Consider the following 17,844-nt stretch of genomic DNA (forward strand, 5'->3'; position numbering starts at 1 on the left):
CTAATAGCAGACCGGTACAAAAACAAGCACTGCACTCTGTATCTTTATATAGAGTCGCATGGGATGGGAAAAAGTGTAGACAAATGGTTAATTATACATATTGCAGCTGATGAGCAATGGGCATATTTAAAACAATCAAGTCAAACATCACATGCAGAACAATCCTACAGCAAAGTAAAAGGTGGCCTCAGATTAAATCTAGAGGAGTATTTTTTTTTAAAAATTGGGCATCATTAGCATAAAATTCTACATGAAAGTATTGCAATTGTACATACAATTCAGTTTGTGATTTCCATCATTTGCTGGTTTGGATGAATATTTTATATATATAACACTTACATCTCCAAAACTGTAAATGAAACTTTACCAAGCTATTGTCAAAAAGAAACCTACTGAAAATCTTAATTTGAGTGTATTTCTTACAAGATAAATGTTAGACAGTATCAGCAACAATGCACTTTTAGTTAAAACTTGACAAGGCTCAAAGTATTTGATGCAGATCTGTTATTTTGTAGTCACACAAGTGGCAATATATTGCATCCATGACAATACAATACTGGATTGTAACATTAGGTATATTTTTCAAGCCATCTTTTCCTAAAACTGATAACAACTCATGTCAAAAGAAACAAATCCAAAACCACTTAGCACCCATCCCTAATCTCACTTGAAATAGTCTGCTAGACAGCCATGAAATCATGTTTACTGGAGAGAATAATATTCCTTGTATTTATGTAACACCAGTTAAAGAGGTGATCACAGCATGCTTATACTTGTGAGGGGGAAGATGGAAAGTATATTATGCTATGGATACTGCATAAAAAATGTCAGAGGACAGATGAAAAGTAACTTCTGCAAAGGTAATTTGAAGGAGGCAGCATGTAATTTACAGGTGGGGATTTGGCCAGGGCATTGGATTTTTCAATTCCTTCCAAAAAGCTCCATAACCATGTAGTCTATAATGACCAATGGTCAGCGCCTTGGTGTTATACATCATACAAAATACAAAGGTATGTTAAAGAAAGTAGCTCTCTTACCTTCCAATCTTGCTGATGTAAAGAAAACAAGGCAAGTACAAAATAAAACCACAGTGAGCGCAATTCTACAGCTGTTCATTGTGCTTCTGGACTCGCACTCATCCCCCCCTTGCCTTGGAAAACACACTATCTACTGTCCACACTGCTTATCTGAAAGTGCAAAGTTCACTTCAAAGATCAATCTTTTTGCCAATCATTCATAATGCAACATGCACTAATTATTAATAGCTGGCTAGCTACTGTAAAGAACTCTTAAATTTCTTGATGCATTCTTTCTGATAAATAAAATTGGCCCCCCTCTCTCCTCCCAGCTTGTTTGCTTCACAGTAGACTCTTCTGCCCAGATACACAGAGCCTCATTCACAAAGAGTTTTCTGGGAGAACCTTATTCCCGATCTCGTCATTCATTCTCCTAAGGTGGCAAGAGTCATAGTGACCAAATATACCTTGCACCCTGGAGGACTGAACAATCACTTTTCCAGAGACTGAAGTTATAGCTGCCCATCATGCGCTGGCTGATAGGAATAACAGAAGTTACTGCTGAAAACTCACCCAGTTGAGAACTGGGTTTTGGAAGAGAGCAATACTATAGGTCTATTGATTCCTCAAGCTACTGGTCCTCCACTAGAAACCAAATGCAAGATTCAAATTGAATCTACTGGAATTCCTATTAAAAGTCAGTTCCATTTGTAATTGCTCTTCACCCCCTCTGGAATTATGTTTCTGGGCTTCTCTTGTGTGGCTGCGAGATGCGAAGCAACAGGATAAGAGTGGCAGCAGCTGAAACTGAGACAGAGAGGGTTTGAAGACAAAAGACTGTGGAATGCTTTGACCAGGGGAACCTATTGTCTCACAAAAGCATGTGCCTCCCAGCTTCTCCCTTCCCTAATTGGCTGTGCCCATTGAACTCAATGGTGTATACTCAGATGTAACTGAGGGCAAAATTCAGCCCCTGAAGTTTTGAGATATTTGGATTCAGGGCTTTGGTTTAGTCCTACCTCTATTTACTAGAGCTATAGCCCCATATATTTGGGCTGCTCTCTCAAGCAAGCTCATCTCCCATCCAGAATACTGCAAGATTTAACTAGGCCCCAAGCCTACATTTGGCACATAACAAAAGGAACTGATGCTTTCTGATACCTGGCTGAAAAGTGCAGTAGGAGTCCTAGGTATTACTGTAGCTATGAGCTCTATTGCTCTCACCCCCTTGAATGCCAATTTGTTGCTTTCCACAATAAAGCTGCAGGCTGAAAAGCAGCAGTAGCAATTCAGTGGGAGAGCTATTCCTCCTACATCAGTGATTAAAGGAAGAGCTTGTATGTTTACATGAAACAGATATCAGATCTTGTTCCTGCCAGATCCTGGGTCACTTGTGAGAAGCGCCTGTAACCAGCACTGCAGCCAGACCCAACGAGAGCTTGGTTGGTATGATGACCAGTAAACAGGTTTTCACCTGCCAGTGCACATTGTTCCAAGAAGAGAGCATTTCTAGCACTAAAGGCAAAGGGTGCACGCTGAAGGCTGCAGCTACTAGGGTTAGTTCCTGAAGGATACATCTGCTTCACTTGTCAGGCAACAAAAATTGTTATCATCCTGCACTAGGCTGGATATGATTCTTCCAAGGATGTTAGACAACAACTTCCTTTATTGCCTATTAATTCATAAATGCAATTCTGAACAGGATGAGAGACATTAAGGAAATCAGTGTCAAGGCAACAAGGAACCCACTCAACACAAAAATACCCCACATAAAATCCTGTCAACTGGAACAGTCTAGTTCAGGGGCAGGCAAACTTTTTGGCCTGAGGGCCGCATCAGGTTTTGGAAATTGTATGCAGGGCCAGTTAGGGGAGGGGGGCGTGTTTCCCCCTCCATCCCCCCCCCCACTTCTGGCCCCTGATGGCCGCCCCCAGACTCCTGCCCCATCCAAACACCTCCTGTTCCCTGATGGCCCCCGTGAGACCCCTGCCCCATCCACACACCCCCGCTCCCTGTCCCCTGACTGTCCCTGGAACCCCCACTCCTGATTGCCTCCCATTGCCCCATCCAACCCCTCCTCTCCTTCCTGACTGCCCCCCCGGAACCCCTGCCCCATCCACCACCCCTTCTCCCTGTCCCCTAACTGCCCCCCCCCTGGGACCCTCACCCCTGCCTGCCCCCTGCCACCCCATCTAACCCCCCCACTCCTTCCTGACTGCCCCCACTGGGATCCCTGCCCCCATTCAACCCCCCTGTTCCCCGCCCTCTGACCGCCCCGACCCCTATCCACACCCCCACCCCCTGACCACCACCCTGAACTCCCCTGCCCTCTATCCAACCCCCCCTCTCACCGCACTGCCTGAAGCACTGGTGGCTGGCCACGCAGCACAGAGCACCGGGTGAGGCCGGGCTCTGCAGCTGCGCTGCCCCAGGAGCTTGCTGCCCTGCCGCCCAGAGCATTGCGCCGGCAGCGCAGTGAGCTGAGGCTGCGGGGAGGGAGAACAGCGGGGGAGGGGCCGGGGGCTAGCCTCCCAGGCCAGGAGCTCAGGGGCCGAGCAGGAGGGTCCCGCGGGCCGGATGTGGCCCGTGGGCCGTACTTGCCCACCTCTGTTCTAGTTTAACAATGGACTGCCCCCTCTAGGAGTTCATTCAAAGATGAAGAGAACAAAAATGGAAGGTTTACACAAACTATTTAATCTTTAAAACTAAACATGCTGCAGAGGTGGGGGCAATAGGCATTGGCACTAGCCTTACACCAGAGTTTATGTTCCAATATAGATCAAGTGTAGACTCAGCCTAATCCCTCTGTTTATGCACCCAACAGAACTTACCAGCCAACTGGGATAGCGGAGTGACATCTAGTGTCTTCTCAAGAGAGACTCAAGAGCCACATAAAAAAGTAGCTCAGAACTGAGAAACTTGGACAAAGCTGGGACCAAGACTGGCACAGCACCCACCTGCACTATGCCTCATTGCTATTAGTTTCATTTTAATGTGCACTAGTCTCAACATTTTATGAAGCAAACATCCCATAGGATACCACTAGGTGTCACTATGAACCAGAGTGGTTTTGATATTTCAGAAGCTGAATTAATTCCTTCTTTTGGTTCTTGCTGATCTTTTTGTTTCTCTTCTGTTTCCAGTATGCACCGTACCTAATAGAAAATCTGTTCAGCTGTTTGCTTTTGCCACTTAGCCATACGATCAGTACAATTCTTTTATGGGTACATATCCATGGAACTTTGATATTGCTCATGTCAAAGGATTTTCGCCTCCATTTCAATCCCACTTAATTTTTAAAGTTAAAGACGCATTTTTCAGTCAAGCCATTTCAAAGTTTGCAATATGCAAACTCTTACTGTCTTAGACAAGTCGCCCAACGCTTGTCCTTAAAATCAGAATGACTCCTCCCCACAATTCCATCGTGATGCATCTTCTTGTGCTTTTCATGGGTGAGGTGTGCCATACATTCACCATGGGCACTGTGCTTGCAGGATGATTAAAGGAAAAATGAAGGTCCAAGCCACCCATCTCCCATTAAGATAAATGAAAAAGACTCCCAGTGACTGCTGTATAAGGCACTTAAGCTTCACTCCTAGAAATCCAGTTTGGCTAGGAGGTCAATAAGAAACCACATTAATAAAAGCAGGTTCTCAATAAACAGCCTTATTTCTTCAGGCTTTCGAGTGGGCTGGCTACCATGGAACTGCAGACCGGGCCAAAAAGAGAGCTCCAAAGTGGGTCAGTTGCTGTCAAGGGGTCATATGAATAACACTATCCAAAGCCTAATGTTCTTATAAACTAATGAAATTACCTCATTGACCAATGATCAGGCATTTTGGAGACCATTTTAATATCCAGATCCCCAATTTAATTCCTTGCTAGAATGGATTCCTCACACATAGAGATAACCTTTCATCTGATTATTACTTACTTGGGACCATGTGACAACTTTCCAAGAAAAGCATTTAAGGAGCTAAATATGAAGAAAATCCACAAGATACAGTAAGTCATTCATAGTAAATAGCAGCATAACATCTGTTCCATGAGAAAACCAAGATGTGGCAAACTACAGGGGTTGTGGCTATGGGAGCGACATAATCCACAGATGACTTGTTTGGGGACACTCTAACACCATGCTCCATAACAGGGGCCTATGGGTCAAGATGGGCATAAAGATGCAGAGAATATTTCTGAGCCCTGCAATCTGAAATTGCTGTGAGCGTCTGGGCCTCAAATCATACACTCTTCTCCCACTTATTTCCACCCAAGTCCATCAAGCGCTTGATATCATACACGAAGGTGTGTATGGCTGGTAAGGTAATGGCAAGTTACTGCAGTGATGTGCAGTCTTTTCTGCAGAAAAAGAACGTTGTTTCCAGGCTCTCCCACAACTCCTCCTGCATTTCCACAAACCACACCTCCCCAGTGCCATTTTTCAGTTGTAATTGTGTGGCATCCATCCAAGGAGGAATTTTGAGAAGCACTTGGGCTTTCAAGGCTGTATGTGATAGAAAGCTGCTCTGCTCTTCCGTCTGCACATACAACTAGAGAAAAATACTTCCCCCACAGTTACTTTTCTGTATGCTACACAATACCTAGCAGGTCTTACCATTTTTGTTCTCTCTAGAATGCACTTTGCCATTGGGCAACTGTCAATTTTCAGCTTAACTTCTACCCAAGCCAGAACCAAAGTAGAACTTTCTCAGATTTCAGCTGGGAGTTGGCAGGGAGGGGCCATGGATGAATTTGGATCCGAACCTCCAACATCTGATCTGAATTTTATGGGCATATCATTATAATGGGACCAGATCCTGCCACTGAGTTGTACTTAAGTCTCCCCTTGTCTTCAGTGAACCAACAGCAATTTATGGTCTAATGTGAGAGTCTGGAAAGTTCAAGCTATGCCATCTCATGTTCACATTTAAATTTATATAGCACTCGTAACACCCTGCTATATAATAAATACGTGGGGATCTTGCCTTGAAGACTTAACAATATTAAAATACAATGTACAATGCAGTACAAGACACAACACTGAATACCACCTTTAGAAGTGGAAACCTTTACACAAAAGATGGCTTTTTTTTCTTTTTTTTTTTTTAAGTACAGGAGGACGTTTTTCAGCATATTAAATAGGAAGCCTGGATAAACAATACGGGGTCATATGAAAAGTAGCACATAACTGGTGTGAGTAAAGGACAAAAAAAGCCATAGCCATAAAAGATGCTTGGGTAGAGGGGTAGGCAGCATGGAGATCTGGGCAGAATGATATTTTTGTATTTTTCCACATAATGTATGTTAACACATGCAAGGGTATCAGGTGCTACTCCGAAAGTTACAAACCTATTGCCAGATTCTTAGTTCTTAATTAGCCCCTTTGAAGCTACTCAACAGGAGTAAGGGCCTCAGAATGTGGCTCAGTAATGCTACGATATCTTCAGATGAAAAGCGCTGCAGATATGAAGTTATGTTATATTAAGCCTCAACACCTTACTCTCTACAAGCAAACATTATCCCCACTTTATAGCTGTGGAAAGAGAGGTAAAAAGATGTAAGATGTCTTGCCTAAATTAACAGTGACAGAGATAAGAACAGATCCTACAACTCCTGACCAAGAGTCCCTTGCTCCAACTGCTAGACAACACTCCCTTCCCTAATGAAATGGGGCATGAAATGAAATAACCTATTGCAAGGCAAGGCATGTGTGCAAAAAGACGGAGTTTAGAATTTCTATGGGAACCTCAACTTTAAATATCCTTATTATGGGATTATAATCTCGGTTTTACCATTGCACTAAGGTAGTTCTGTTTAGCAGGTAGAAAACTCAGGCTCTGCTGTGTCATATCTATTACCATTTCTTTATGCCTTGTTTCTCCCCGTAGCAGTTCAGAGACAACACTCCATCCCAGCACTTTAGTTCTCTTCCAAAGAGCCTGGCTCATGCTTTCCCAAGGCTCTTCAAAGGAATGACAGCAAGGCTGCGTCTCCTGTCATTGGCAGGCATCTGCTCATTACCTCTGTAATGCTTAAACCAGAAAAAAAGATTCCAGTGTGCAGGGCAGCCATGACTTCTCCAAGTTACACTGGAATTTACACTGGTAAAACACCTTGAACCTGAAGAGCCCTGAAACAAATTAAACACTTCACTTTGCAGAAATGACATTTAAAAAATTTAAGTAAACTTCAGTATTAAAACATATTTCAAAGGGTAAAAGATGTACTGCCATGAGTACAGTTATTTGTAGCTAGATCCTTCTGAGACCATTTGTGCCTAGAAAGTCATAATCCTTTAATATTTGTATGTATAAACGGGAACGATAAAAAAAAGTTGGACACATCATTATCTAAAACATTTGCACTGCTATAGTAAGAAGACTGGTAGGATAAGTGGCCATGAGATTATACATAAAGAAAATTAAAGGGGAACACAACCTGCAGTTAATGCACGTTTCCTTTTGTGATTATATCATGCTATGAATGCACTTAACAAATGCTAAACTCTACTACAACTACACAAGAGCTAAATGGTTATCACATGCTCCAGTATGGATATGTTGCATCTTGCTAAGTAGCTAAGTATGTGCTAGTTACTCAGTTACCTATAAAATTTACTACTTTTTTGCTTCTATAAGTTTGTTACACATAAATATGCTCTCTCTTTCAGCAGATATTGGGATAATAGTACACAGAAGATGCAGTCACTTAACAGATATCCTATTCTACATACATGGATTTTAGCCATTGGCCTCTCCAATGACCTGACATTAAAAAAAAACAAAAAACCCAGAGCCGCTCAGTGTTCCACTTTAGATACTTGTCAGAACATTTCAGGCAGTCAGAGAAATTGATGAATGAAAATCTTGGTTTAGAAGATATTTGATTTTGGGGACAGATATCCAAGTTCAGGTGGGAAAAATGGTGCATGCCAGTCGGATGTAGATACCTAATGTGTGCTTTGCAATAAACCTTTCAAGGAAATTCTGCTGAATTTTAGTCAGGGGAGATTGCTCTCTCTCAGCTACCTGCCTGTTTCTCTCATCTGATGCTCAAGAATAAAAAAAAGCACCTGAAATGCTCTTGTCTCCCAGCTTCCCCTTTGTGCCATTTCAGTCCACTCTCATTTAGTCCATTCGTGCAACCCCCAACAAACCTACACTCACAACAAAATCCTAAACTGTATCCTCATTCGAAATACATGGGTTCAAAGGTGACACCAACCCTGCCATGTGCCCCAGGGTAAAAACATCAGAGAGGAACCAGCTGAAATTCCAGCCAGTAAGAGCAGATGCAACCAAAGCAGGGACCTTCACACCCATGGTCAGAAATTCCTACAGACTCGACCGGACTTTCTGTGCCTGGTGCCAATTTGCTCCATCCCACTCTGTCATCCTCCCACACAGTCACTTCACCTCAGGTTCACTGCATACCTTCCTCTCTCATCCTTTTTTCCTCTGCCCTGTCCCCATTACTGCCCTTCCCTTCCCTTTGAATTTAGCTGATCCCCTCTTAAATGACCCTCCACCCAAAATCATGGCACTAACGTGTCATGTGTCTCCATCAGACTGTTCACTCTATTTGTGCGTGAGACCCCTTCCCCACCCTGTGTCTCACTTGTCCATTTAGATTGTAAGCTCTTCAGGGCACAGACTGTGTAAACTCTATGTTGGTACAGCACCTAGCACAACCGGGGCCCTGTTCTTGGTTGGCCTTTGGCCATAATAAATAAGATTACTAATAATAATCAGCAGCCAACCAGCAAAACAAACAGAGCATTAAAAACATGATCACTATAGCTCAAGCCCCATCCCCTTCTGACTACCTCCAGCCCAGCCTACAAAAATATAATCAATGATCATAATAGAGGCTTACAAGATACTGCAAAGAACCATGAGAGGGGGCAGTGGAATGTTTGGAGATGGGCTCATGTCAAGCCCTGCCCAACTCTACTGGAGGCCATGGGAAGAGCTGGGCCATGAGGCTGTCTCCTACACACTGCTGAAAGTGGGGAGGCCAGCCGGCTGGCTGGCAATGTGTGTACACAGGGAGAAGAGCCGCCAGACCAGCACACCTTGAGAGACCCTGATCAACATCTCCAACAGTGCAAAAACTGGGCCAGCTCTTCTCAGGGCCCTAGTTAGGGGCCGGAAGGTTTTGAAGTGAGCCAGTCTCTCCACAGCCCCACAGTCACTATCCCTTTAACAGAGTGATTAATTATGCTAAGTAGTACTATCAAATGCTAATAATCAATAAGAATGCTAACAATGATGAATAGTTTGGAAAATAAATACCCATTTATGCTTAATAGTCAATAACTACTTGCAATCAGTAGTTAATACTTGTTATAAACACCCACAACCTTAGAGCTAAAACAGCTCTTCCACAACTATAGCCTGGGACCCCTGTGAGAGAATGATGTGCACTCCCCACATGCAGCCTGTCTTCCTCAGGGCAATATTCTTCACCCCCTTCCTCAGGGACATGCCCTCTTACCTCTCCTCCCTCCCACACACGCTACCCCCCTCATTCATACATATATTGGATGTAGCCTTCGGGCTGTATCCTGATGACTTTCAATCTGTCCTATCTCATCTCTGCTGTCAGTTCCCAGTGGCTTCAATGGGAAAATCCCCTTCTCACAGCCTGGACAGTTTGTGACAGGAATTTTCCAAATTTCCCCTGAATTATTAAGAGTCTGACCCACAGTCCTTTCCCTCAGCTCAGCCTCTGGGGTCTTTTATACCTGGATCCACATCCCCTCAACCAAATCATGGTGGTTTGGATGTGGGAACTGAGGGAGGGCCCCTGGGCTAGAACTGGCAAAGCAAAGGATAAATACCCCATGAAGCAATCTCCATTTGTTAGGCATTTACATCTCTTCTGAAGGCTTCTGAAGCTCCACGTCTCAATTCTCCAGCTAAGTGCCAAGGTCTAACACTTCTGCAGCACAGCTGAGTAGGGGTTATCAAGGAAATGATCAGTTTCATGAAGATGCAGTGACCTGGAAGGCAGGTCTCTGATGACATTGTTTGTTTTGGGCTGAGTCTGAGGAGGAGCTCTGTAAAAACCAGACCAAAAGAGAGAGAGTGGTAATAACTCATTGGCAGCAGCTCTGTGTGCAAGTTACTGTTAGCCAGCTATCTGCAAGGGAGTTTCTTCAGGGAGTGAAAAAAAGCCTGTTGGGAGAATACAAATCTTTCATTGAGATGCCAGCCAAGAGCTTCAGAATAGTCACAGCTGCTGCAGTGCTTATTCTCTTCCAAAAGACACAGCTCTCAGTGCAAGCACCGTTAAATGGTAAAGGCTTTCAGGTTTTTATTTTATTGGCATTCCTAATCTGGCATGTCTAACATGGGCAGTAAAATGGAGAGATTATTGGTTTCCCTAGTATGTTAATTAGTGTTGTTCTGGCAGATTACTTGGACTAAGCGTTAGGAAATTTCTCAGGGCAGGTACGTTCCTGGGGAAGAGCGTGTGAGTTTGTGTTATGGACTCATTCCACACTCAGTACTGCTCAGTCTGTGATCTCTCTGCTCCTCAGGGAGAGAGGCAGAAAAGGGACCCACCCTAAGTTAGTCGGAGCACCGTATACTCATCCCTTTAGTTTTAAGGAGGAAAAACATGGTTCAAGTCACTGTGAAATGCCACCTTTCTTACATACTAGACTTGATTTTTTTGTTTTTAAAAAGATGGTGATCAGCCCTCCCCTCTTGGCTTTTGGCCACAGTTAATTCTCATCTATTAAGAAAAAAATCCAGTGCAGTTATATAGGAAATAAGGGAGAACTGCAGCAGGGATCTGGGGGAGAGAGGACTCCTCAGGACCTCTGTGTTCATGGAGTCTTTGAGATTTAGACAGGTTTCAGAGTGGTAGCCGTGTTAGTCTGTATCAACAAAAACAACCAGGAGTCCTTGTGGCACCTTAGAGACTAACAAATTTATTTGGGCATAAGCTTTCATGGGCTAGAACCCACTTCATCAGATGCATGGAGTGGAAAATACAGGAGCAGGTATAAATACATGAAAAGATGTGAGCTGCCTTACCAAGTGTGAGGTCAGTCTAACAAGACAATTCAATTAACAGCAGGATACCAAGGGAGGAAAAATAACTTTTGAAGTGATAACGAGAGTGGCCCATTTCAGACAGTTGACAAGAAGGTGTGAGTAACAGTAGGGGAAAATTAGGTTTAGGTTTTGTAATGACCCAACCTCTCCCAGTCTTTATTCAGGCCTAATGTGATGGTGTTCAGTTTGTAAATTAATTCCACCTCTGCTGTTTCACATTGGAGTCTGTTTTTGAAGTTTTTTTGTTGAAAAATTGCCACTTTTAGGTCTGTTAATAAGTGACCAGGGAGATTGAAGTGTTCTCCTACTGATTTTTGAATGTTATGATTCCTGATGTCAGATTTGTGTCCATTTATTCTTTTGCATAGAGACTGTCCGGTTTGGCCAATGTGCATGGCAGAGGGGCATTTCTGGCACATGATGGCATGTATCACATTGGCAGATGTGCAGGTGAACGAGCCCCTGATGGTGTGGCTGAAGTGGTTAGGTCCTATGATGGTGTCCCTTGAATATATATGTAGACAGAGTTGGCACCGGGGTTTGTTGCAAGAATAGGTTCCTGGGTTGGTGTTTTTGTTGTGTGGTGTGTAGTTGCTGGTGAGTATTTGCTTCAGGCTGGGGGTCCGTCTGTAAGCAAGAACTGGCCTTTCCCCCAGGGTCTGGGAGAGTGAGGGATCGTTCTTTAGGATAGGTTGTAGATCCTTGATGATGTGTTGGAGAGGTTTTAGTTGGGGGCTGTAGGTGATGGTTGGTGGCATTCTGTTACTTTCTTTGTTGGGTCTGTCTTGTAGTAGGTGACTTCTGAGTACCCTTCTGGCTCTGTCAATCTGTTTCTTCACTTCAACAGCTGTGTATTGTAGTTTTAAGAATGCTTGATAGAGATCCTCTAGGTGTTTGTCTCTGTCTGAGGGGTTGGAGCAAATGCGGTTGTAATCTTAGAGCTTGGCTGTAGACAATGGATCGTGCGATGTGATCTGGATGAAGGCTGGAGGCATGTAGGTAGGAATAGCGGTCAGTAGGTTTCCGGTATAGGATGGTGTATATGTGACCATCGCTTATTAGCACTGTAGTGTCTAGGAAGTGGACCTCTTGTGTGGACTGGTCCAGGCTGAGGTTGATGGTGGGGTGGAAATTGTTGAAATCTTGGTGGAATTCCTCAGGGCCTCCTTCCCAGGGTCCAGATGATGAAGATGTCATCAATGTAGTGCAAATAGAGTAGGGATGTAAGGGGACAAGAGCTGAGGAAGCGTTGTTCTAAGTCAGCCATAAAAATGTTGGCATACTGTGGGGCCATGCGGGTACCCATAGCAGTCCCACTGACTTGAAGGTATAAATTGTCTCCAATTCTGAAATAGTTGTGGGTGAGGACAAAGTCACAAAGTTCAGCCACCAGGTTTGCAGTGATGGTATCGGGGATGCTATTCCTGATGGCTTGTAGTCCATCTTTGTGTGGAATGTTCGTGTAGAGAGCTTCTACATCAACCTCAGCCTGGACCAGTCCACACAAGACTTTGTCCTCACCCACAACTATTTCAGATTTGGAGACAATTTATACCTTCAAGTCAGCAGGATTTTGAGATTTTGAAATTTGTTTTCATTCTGATTTGGAATTAAACCTGAACATTTCAAAGTTCTCCTCACAAAAAAATCAGAAAAAAAATTCAATTTCAGTCAATCAAAATGTTTCATTTTGACTTTTTAAATTTTATAATACATAAAATACAAAAAAAAAATCAAAGAAAAGTTTTTAAAAAATCAGAACTTTTCATTCCAGAATGGAACTTCATGACATTATTGGAACTCTCCCTCCATCCCTTTTTGTTCCAAAGCAAAATTTCATAAAGCATTTAGATTTTGACACACTGCACTTTCTGAGGAAAAATGGTCCCACTGAAGATCTTTCAGCTAGCTCTATAGAGGTCAATTTTCCCACTATAGATGCAGCCACAGAGGGAAATGGGACAGTTAACACCTGGTATTTCTGCGTAGTAAGCATTGCAGCTGTGACTGCACTGACAGTTTAAGGAAAAATCCCCCAACCCCAGGCTAGCTCCGCCAATGGGCGTGCTAGTGTAAAGTAGCTGCTGGAGTTAAGCCAATCAAACCTTGTGGGATTTCTAATGCCTGTTTAGCAGTTTTACTAGTCTTATCAGACTTGTATCTGGCTACTATGTGGCCCCTCACAGGGTATATGTTATTTTTAACAGATGGGGGAGGAGAGAACAAGGTGCCTGAAATAAAAGTCCGAAAGAGTGCATTAATTCTGCTACCTCAGCTACTACTTGCAGTGCGGAAGTTTGCATCTCCTTTGAAAATTGCAGCACAAGGGAACCAGGGCCCCATAACAACCACTGAAACAGAATTTGAGGCCTAACCTTACCTTGCTTTGAAAATCCCACCCCTAATCAGGACACAAGAGCTAAGTACCTCTACTTTGCAGAGCCCTACTAGTTCATCTTGATGATTTAAACTGTGTATATGTGCAGGGCTATGCAGGTAACTGCACTTCAGGACACTGGAAAGTCAGACAAGAATCACTTATTATGTACATACACACTAGTTGTCAGACTCTCATAAGTTAGGTTCCTTTTCCAAATGAAAACACAGATCTAAATATCCCAAAGTTTGGGCTACTTAAGATTTGCATAAGCTTGGAACCAATTCTACTTCAGGTACGTCAGTCCTTCATGAGGACAAGTGCTCTAACTCCATGGAAAAGCTTGAAGTTTTAAAAATATGAATAGATCCCCATACAAAAAACAAAAGCATTTGAACAGTTCCTTAGTGCGAAACGTTTCCACCCCACACTAGAATGACTAAATGGAATTTTACTCTAACCAGTCACCTCCGCTTTGAGAAGAAGCAAGAGAGATTTCATTAACAAGAAATGTGACAGTTTGTTTTGAGTGTGCCTATCAGATCTGAATACCTACAGTACAGTGCTGCAAGTAATATCAAAACTATATTTGGTGTGATCTGTAGCTGTGTAAATTGACAAACTATGGACCACATTCAAGATTTTAATCAATCCTGGCTAGTTATTTATGCTCCCCAATTTTATTTCTGAACCTTGTCTTTGTTTGTGTATTCTGATACTTAGGTTGACAGGCTAACAAAAGCCAACAACTATTTAAAATATTGCTGTGCTTCTTACAGAGATGACACTTCTTGACCTTCCAGTGACCTGCAAAGATATTGGCCCAAATTCAGTCCCCAATGTAAAGAATTAATTTATCCTATTGACTATTTTAACAAATAAGCAAACGGTAGCCACCAAGTCATGGTCTCACACTTCACAGGAAGAGGCCTTTACACTGTCTCCTAACAAACCACAGCCATTTCCTACAAGCATCACATGGTGAATACCCAGAATGATTCTGCAGAAAGGACTTCCTTTTATCTCTCACTTTGGCAGTTGACAATCAACCTTTTGCTTGCTGCAGGTGTGCTTCAACCATCTGAACTATGCATGTGACCTTAAATGACAACCACATGCCTGCCCATTTATGCTTCACATTGTACCAGCCAGAGAGAAGAGCTGATTTTTATGTGTTGTCTCTTGCCATTCAAACAAATTTCGCTCTAGAGAGGTAATTAATAAAATCAATCCATCCATCCATCCTAGCCCCTATTTAGCACTTTTCAACTGTAGCTCTCAAAGTGCTTTACAATAGAGGGCAGCATCATTATCCCCAGTTTACAGTTAGGGAAACTGAGGCACAGAAGGGGGACAGTGACTTGCCCAAGGTCCCCCAGGAGGCCAGTGGCAGAGCTGGGAATAGAACCCAGGTCTCATGAGCACCCGACAAAGGGTCTATCCACTAAGAAACACTGCCTTTGCCAAGGACTCAAATAACTAACAGATTCTCTAGCTCTGTGGGCAGGAGCACAGGGAGCATTGTGACTGACAGTACATGAGTTGAGTCTTTAATAATCTGTGAAACCTGGCCTGCTTGTACTAGACAGCTGAAATCAGAAGACAGTTAAGTACTGTAAAATTCACCAGCTGAGTTTTAAAATCTCAGTTTGCTTTTTTGACACTATATAGAATAACCTCAATTTCACATATTCACAGCTGTATTTGTTTTTTTTTAAACAGGATCTAAGTGGTCTTACATTGGTAAGTAGTGATTTTAATTCATACGCTGAAATTTAATTCTGTATTTTGTACTTTTAAGGAGAACAGGCCAAATTCAACCTGGCAACACCACACTGGAATCAGTGTAGTTATACCAGGATTGACCTGGGCCCATTATCTAGAAACCTCCTACTTAGATGTCAATGTTCAGCACCAGGAAGGATTGCTTAGCAATACTAACAAGTGCCAGCTAGAGGGATCTGTGTTAACCTGCAAAATGTCAAGAACTGCAGCAGCATGAAGTTATCCCATGGAACTGCAGAGGTTCGCCGAAGGTGCTGTCTCCATATCGTTTACAAGTCTCCCTGTAGGGCTGTGGACAACACCTCTTATTCTCCAGTCCAATCCCTAACACATACTGGAGGAGAATTTCCAAGCTAAAGATATTTTTAAAATGTTATTAATCTAATGACTTTTTATTTTAGAGTAAAGACGGCATTGTAAAACCAATTTTAAAGACTGGGATTAGAATAGAATATTGGAATAGAAACTTTAATTTGTGATGAAATTTAATTTGAATGCAACTGCAGTAAAACCTGGTTAGAACACTGCTTACTGGGTGGTATGGAAAACAACACTGTATCTATGTGACCCACATCAAAACAGAGTAGCAGCCGTGTTAGTCTGTATTCGCAAAAAGAAAAGGAGTACTTGTGGCACCTTAGAGGCTAACCAATTTATTTGAGCATAAGCTTTCGTGAGCTACAGCTCACTTCATCGGATGCATCAAAACAGTAAAGCATGTCTTCTGTGTGCTGGAAGTCATCTCTCTCCACCTCCGTCACCCGTCACGCCTTTCACTATGCGATGTCAGACACTAAAATGAAGACAGAAGCAAGTGAAAGGAAAACAGTGGCATTATACCCACTCGTGGTGATGGAGATGAGCACGCAGTTATAGGGGCAAGGGAAAAACCCATGAGATTCTTGAGCAATGCTAGAGCTAGGGCTGCTATTAGTGACCAAAATCACTGTTTGTTAAATGAACACTGGATGGGACTGAACGCTGACGTTGCTACACCACTCGTGACATTAGAGCCCAGGGCTGTATCACAGGATACCATTGCATTTGACAAAGCGTTACTTTCCAGAACAAACCGAGAACCTGACAGAACTAAGTACTTGTCTTGGATACAAATGGAACCTGCTGTATTTTACACAGTGCCCTTAAAGGCGAAACTGTTCCACTATCTGCACTGTTCTCATATAAAAGTGTAGCTCAATTGTGTACTGTTCGACACCATTAAGAATGGTGTACGGTGTGAGAGCAGAACGTGCCTCTTTGTGTAGGAACCAGTTCGGCTGAATGGATCACATACTGGACTGGGACTGGGACCTATGTTCCACTCCCAGCTCTGCCTCTGGTCTGCTCTGCGACCTTTGGCAAGTTACTGCACCTCAGAGAGCTCCCCATCAGTAAAGTGGTCATAATAATACTTAATGACACACTTCTTTGTGGTGACTGGTCCCTGCAGATGATGTTAAGAGGGAGCTATTGTTCTCACCCATGTGCAGGGGAGCCGAAGGACAGAGATAGATTCCTGGTACCTTCCTTCCTCTTTTGGCCCTGCACAGATGTCTGCCATGGTCTGGCCAAGGGAACAGATGTGCTGAGAAACCATGTGCCTTTGGCCTTCTCTACACTGCAACTTTCTTCTCTCAGGGGTGTGAAAAAACACCCCGCCTGAGCAATGCAAGTTTAAGCTCTATAAAGTGGCAGTGTAGAGAGTGCTACACCGCTGGCAGCTGTTCCCGTTGTGGAGGTGGTTTTATTACAGCCACGTGGTTTTATCACAGCCACGGCAGCACTTCAACATCAGCTGTGTAGACATATCCTTTGTTACATACACAGAGGAGATGTCTACAATGCAATTAAAAACCCGCAGCTGACCATGCCAGCTGACTTGGGCTTGGGCTCAGGGACTGTTTAATTGCATGTAGATGTTCAAGCTCAGGTTGGAGCCTGGGCTCTAGGATCCTGTGAGGTGGGAGGGTCCCAGAGTTCAGGCTACAGCCTGAGCCTGAACATCTACACCACAGTTAAATAGCCCTGCAGCCCTGCCAGCCCAAGTCAGCTGGCACAGGCCTCCATGGGTGTCTAATTGCAATGTAGACATACCCTGTCACTTTCCTGGCCCTAGTCCTACTGGGCTTCTGCACTGCCCAACACTTTGCATAACCAGCCCTAAGAGTCCCAAGAATGGCCAGTTTTACACAACATTGAGGTCTGAAGCTAGGGATAGACTGATTTGAGTAACAAATTTGTGTTTCTCTCTGCTATACAGATTAAGCCTTACTATCCAAAAACCATTTCCTATTAGTGCTGATGTGTTTGCCTTTCCTTGACCCCTTCTCTTTCCATGGTAAAGGTCAGAGAGATAAGAGAAGAACTAGAAGTGTGAGCTACAAAAATGATTTCAACTTCAGCTAGAAAACTGGAATTACAGGGCTGATTTAATCAGTGACAGTTTCCATCCCCAGCCCTAGAAAGAGGTGTTTTTTATAGGTCCCCTTTGTCAGCAGTTCAGTCTGGCCACGGTTTAAGTGACTGTTTTAATTCTTCTGCAACTCCTCATTAGAAGCTGAAAGTCAATTGACCCAGTGCTCTTTGTATGCTGGCCCTCTGC

At 43.4% G+C, this 17,844-nt stretch overlaps 2 protein-coding genes across 5 annotated transcripts in view; one reads left to right on the forward strand and one right to left on the reverse strand.

Annotated features, from left to right (window-relative positions):
- The window catches only part of APH1B (aph-1B gamma-secretase subunit), a 112,307-nt gene that overhangs the window by 23,408 nt on the left and 71,055 nt on the right, over positions 1–17,844 (reverse strand). The window lies entirely within an intron of this gene.
- Positions 10,223–17,844, forward strand: part of CA12 (carbonic anhydrase 12) — a 44,385-nt gene continuing 36,763 nt past the window's right edge. Inside the window, exons 1-2 of the mRNA XM_073303582.2 lie at positions 10,223–10,313; positions 15,180–15,200. Of these exons, the coding sequence (XP_073159683.1) occupies positions 10,223–10,313; positions 15,180–15,200 (112 nt within the window). The remainder of the gene's footprint in view (positions 10,314–15,179; positions 15,201–17,844) is intronic.

Source organism: Lepidochelys kempii, chromosome 10 (genome assembly GCF_965140285.1).
Source record: "Lepidochelys kempii isolate rLepKem1 chromosome 10, rLepKem1.hap1, whole genome shotgun sequence".
NCBI classification, from domain to species: Eukaryota; Metazoa; Chordata; order Testudines; family Cheloniidae; genus Lepidochelys; species Lepidochelys kempii.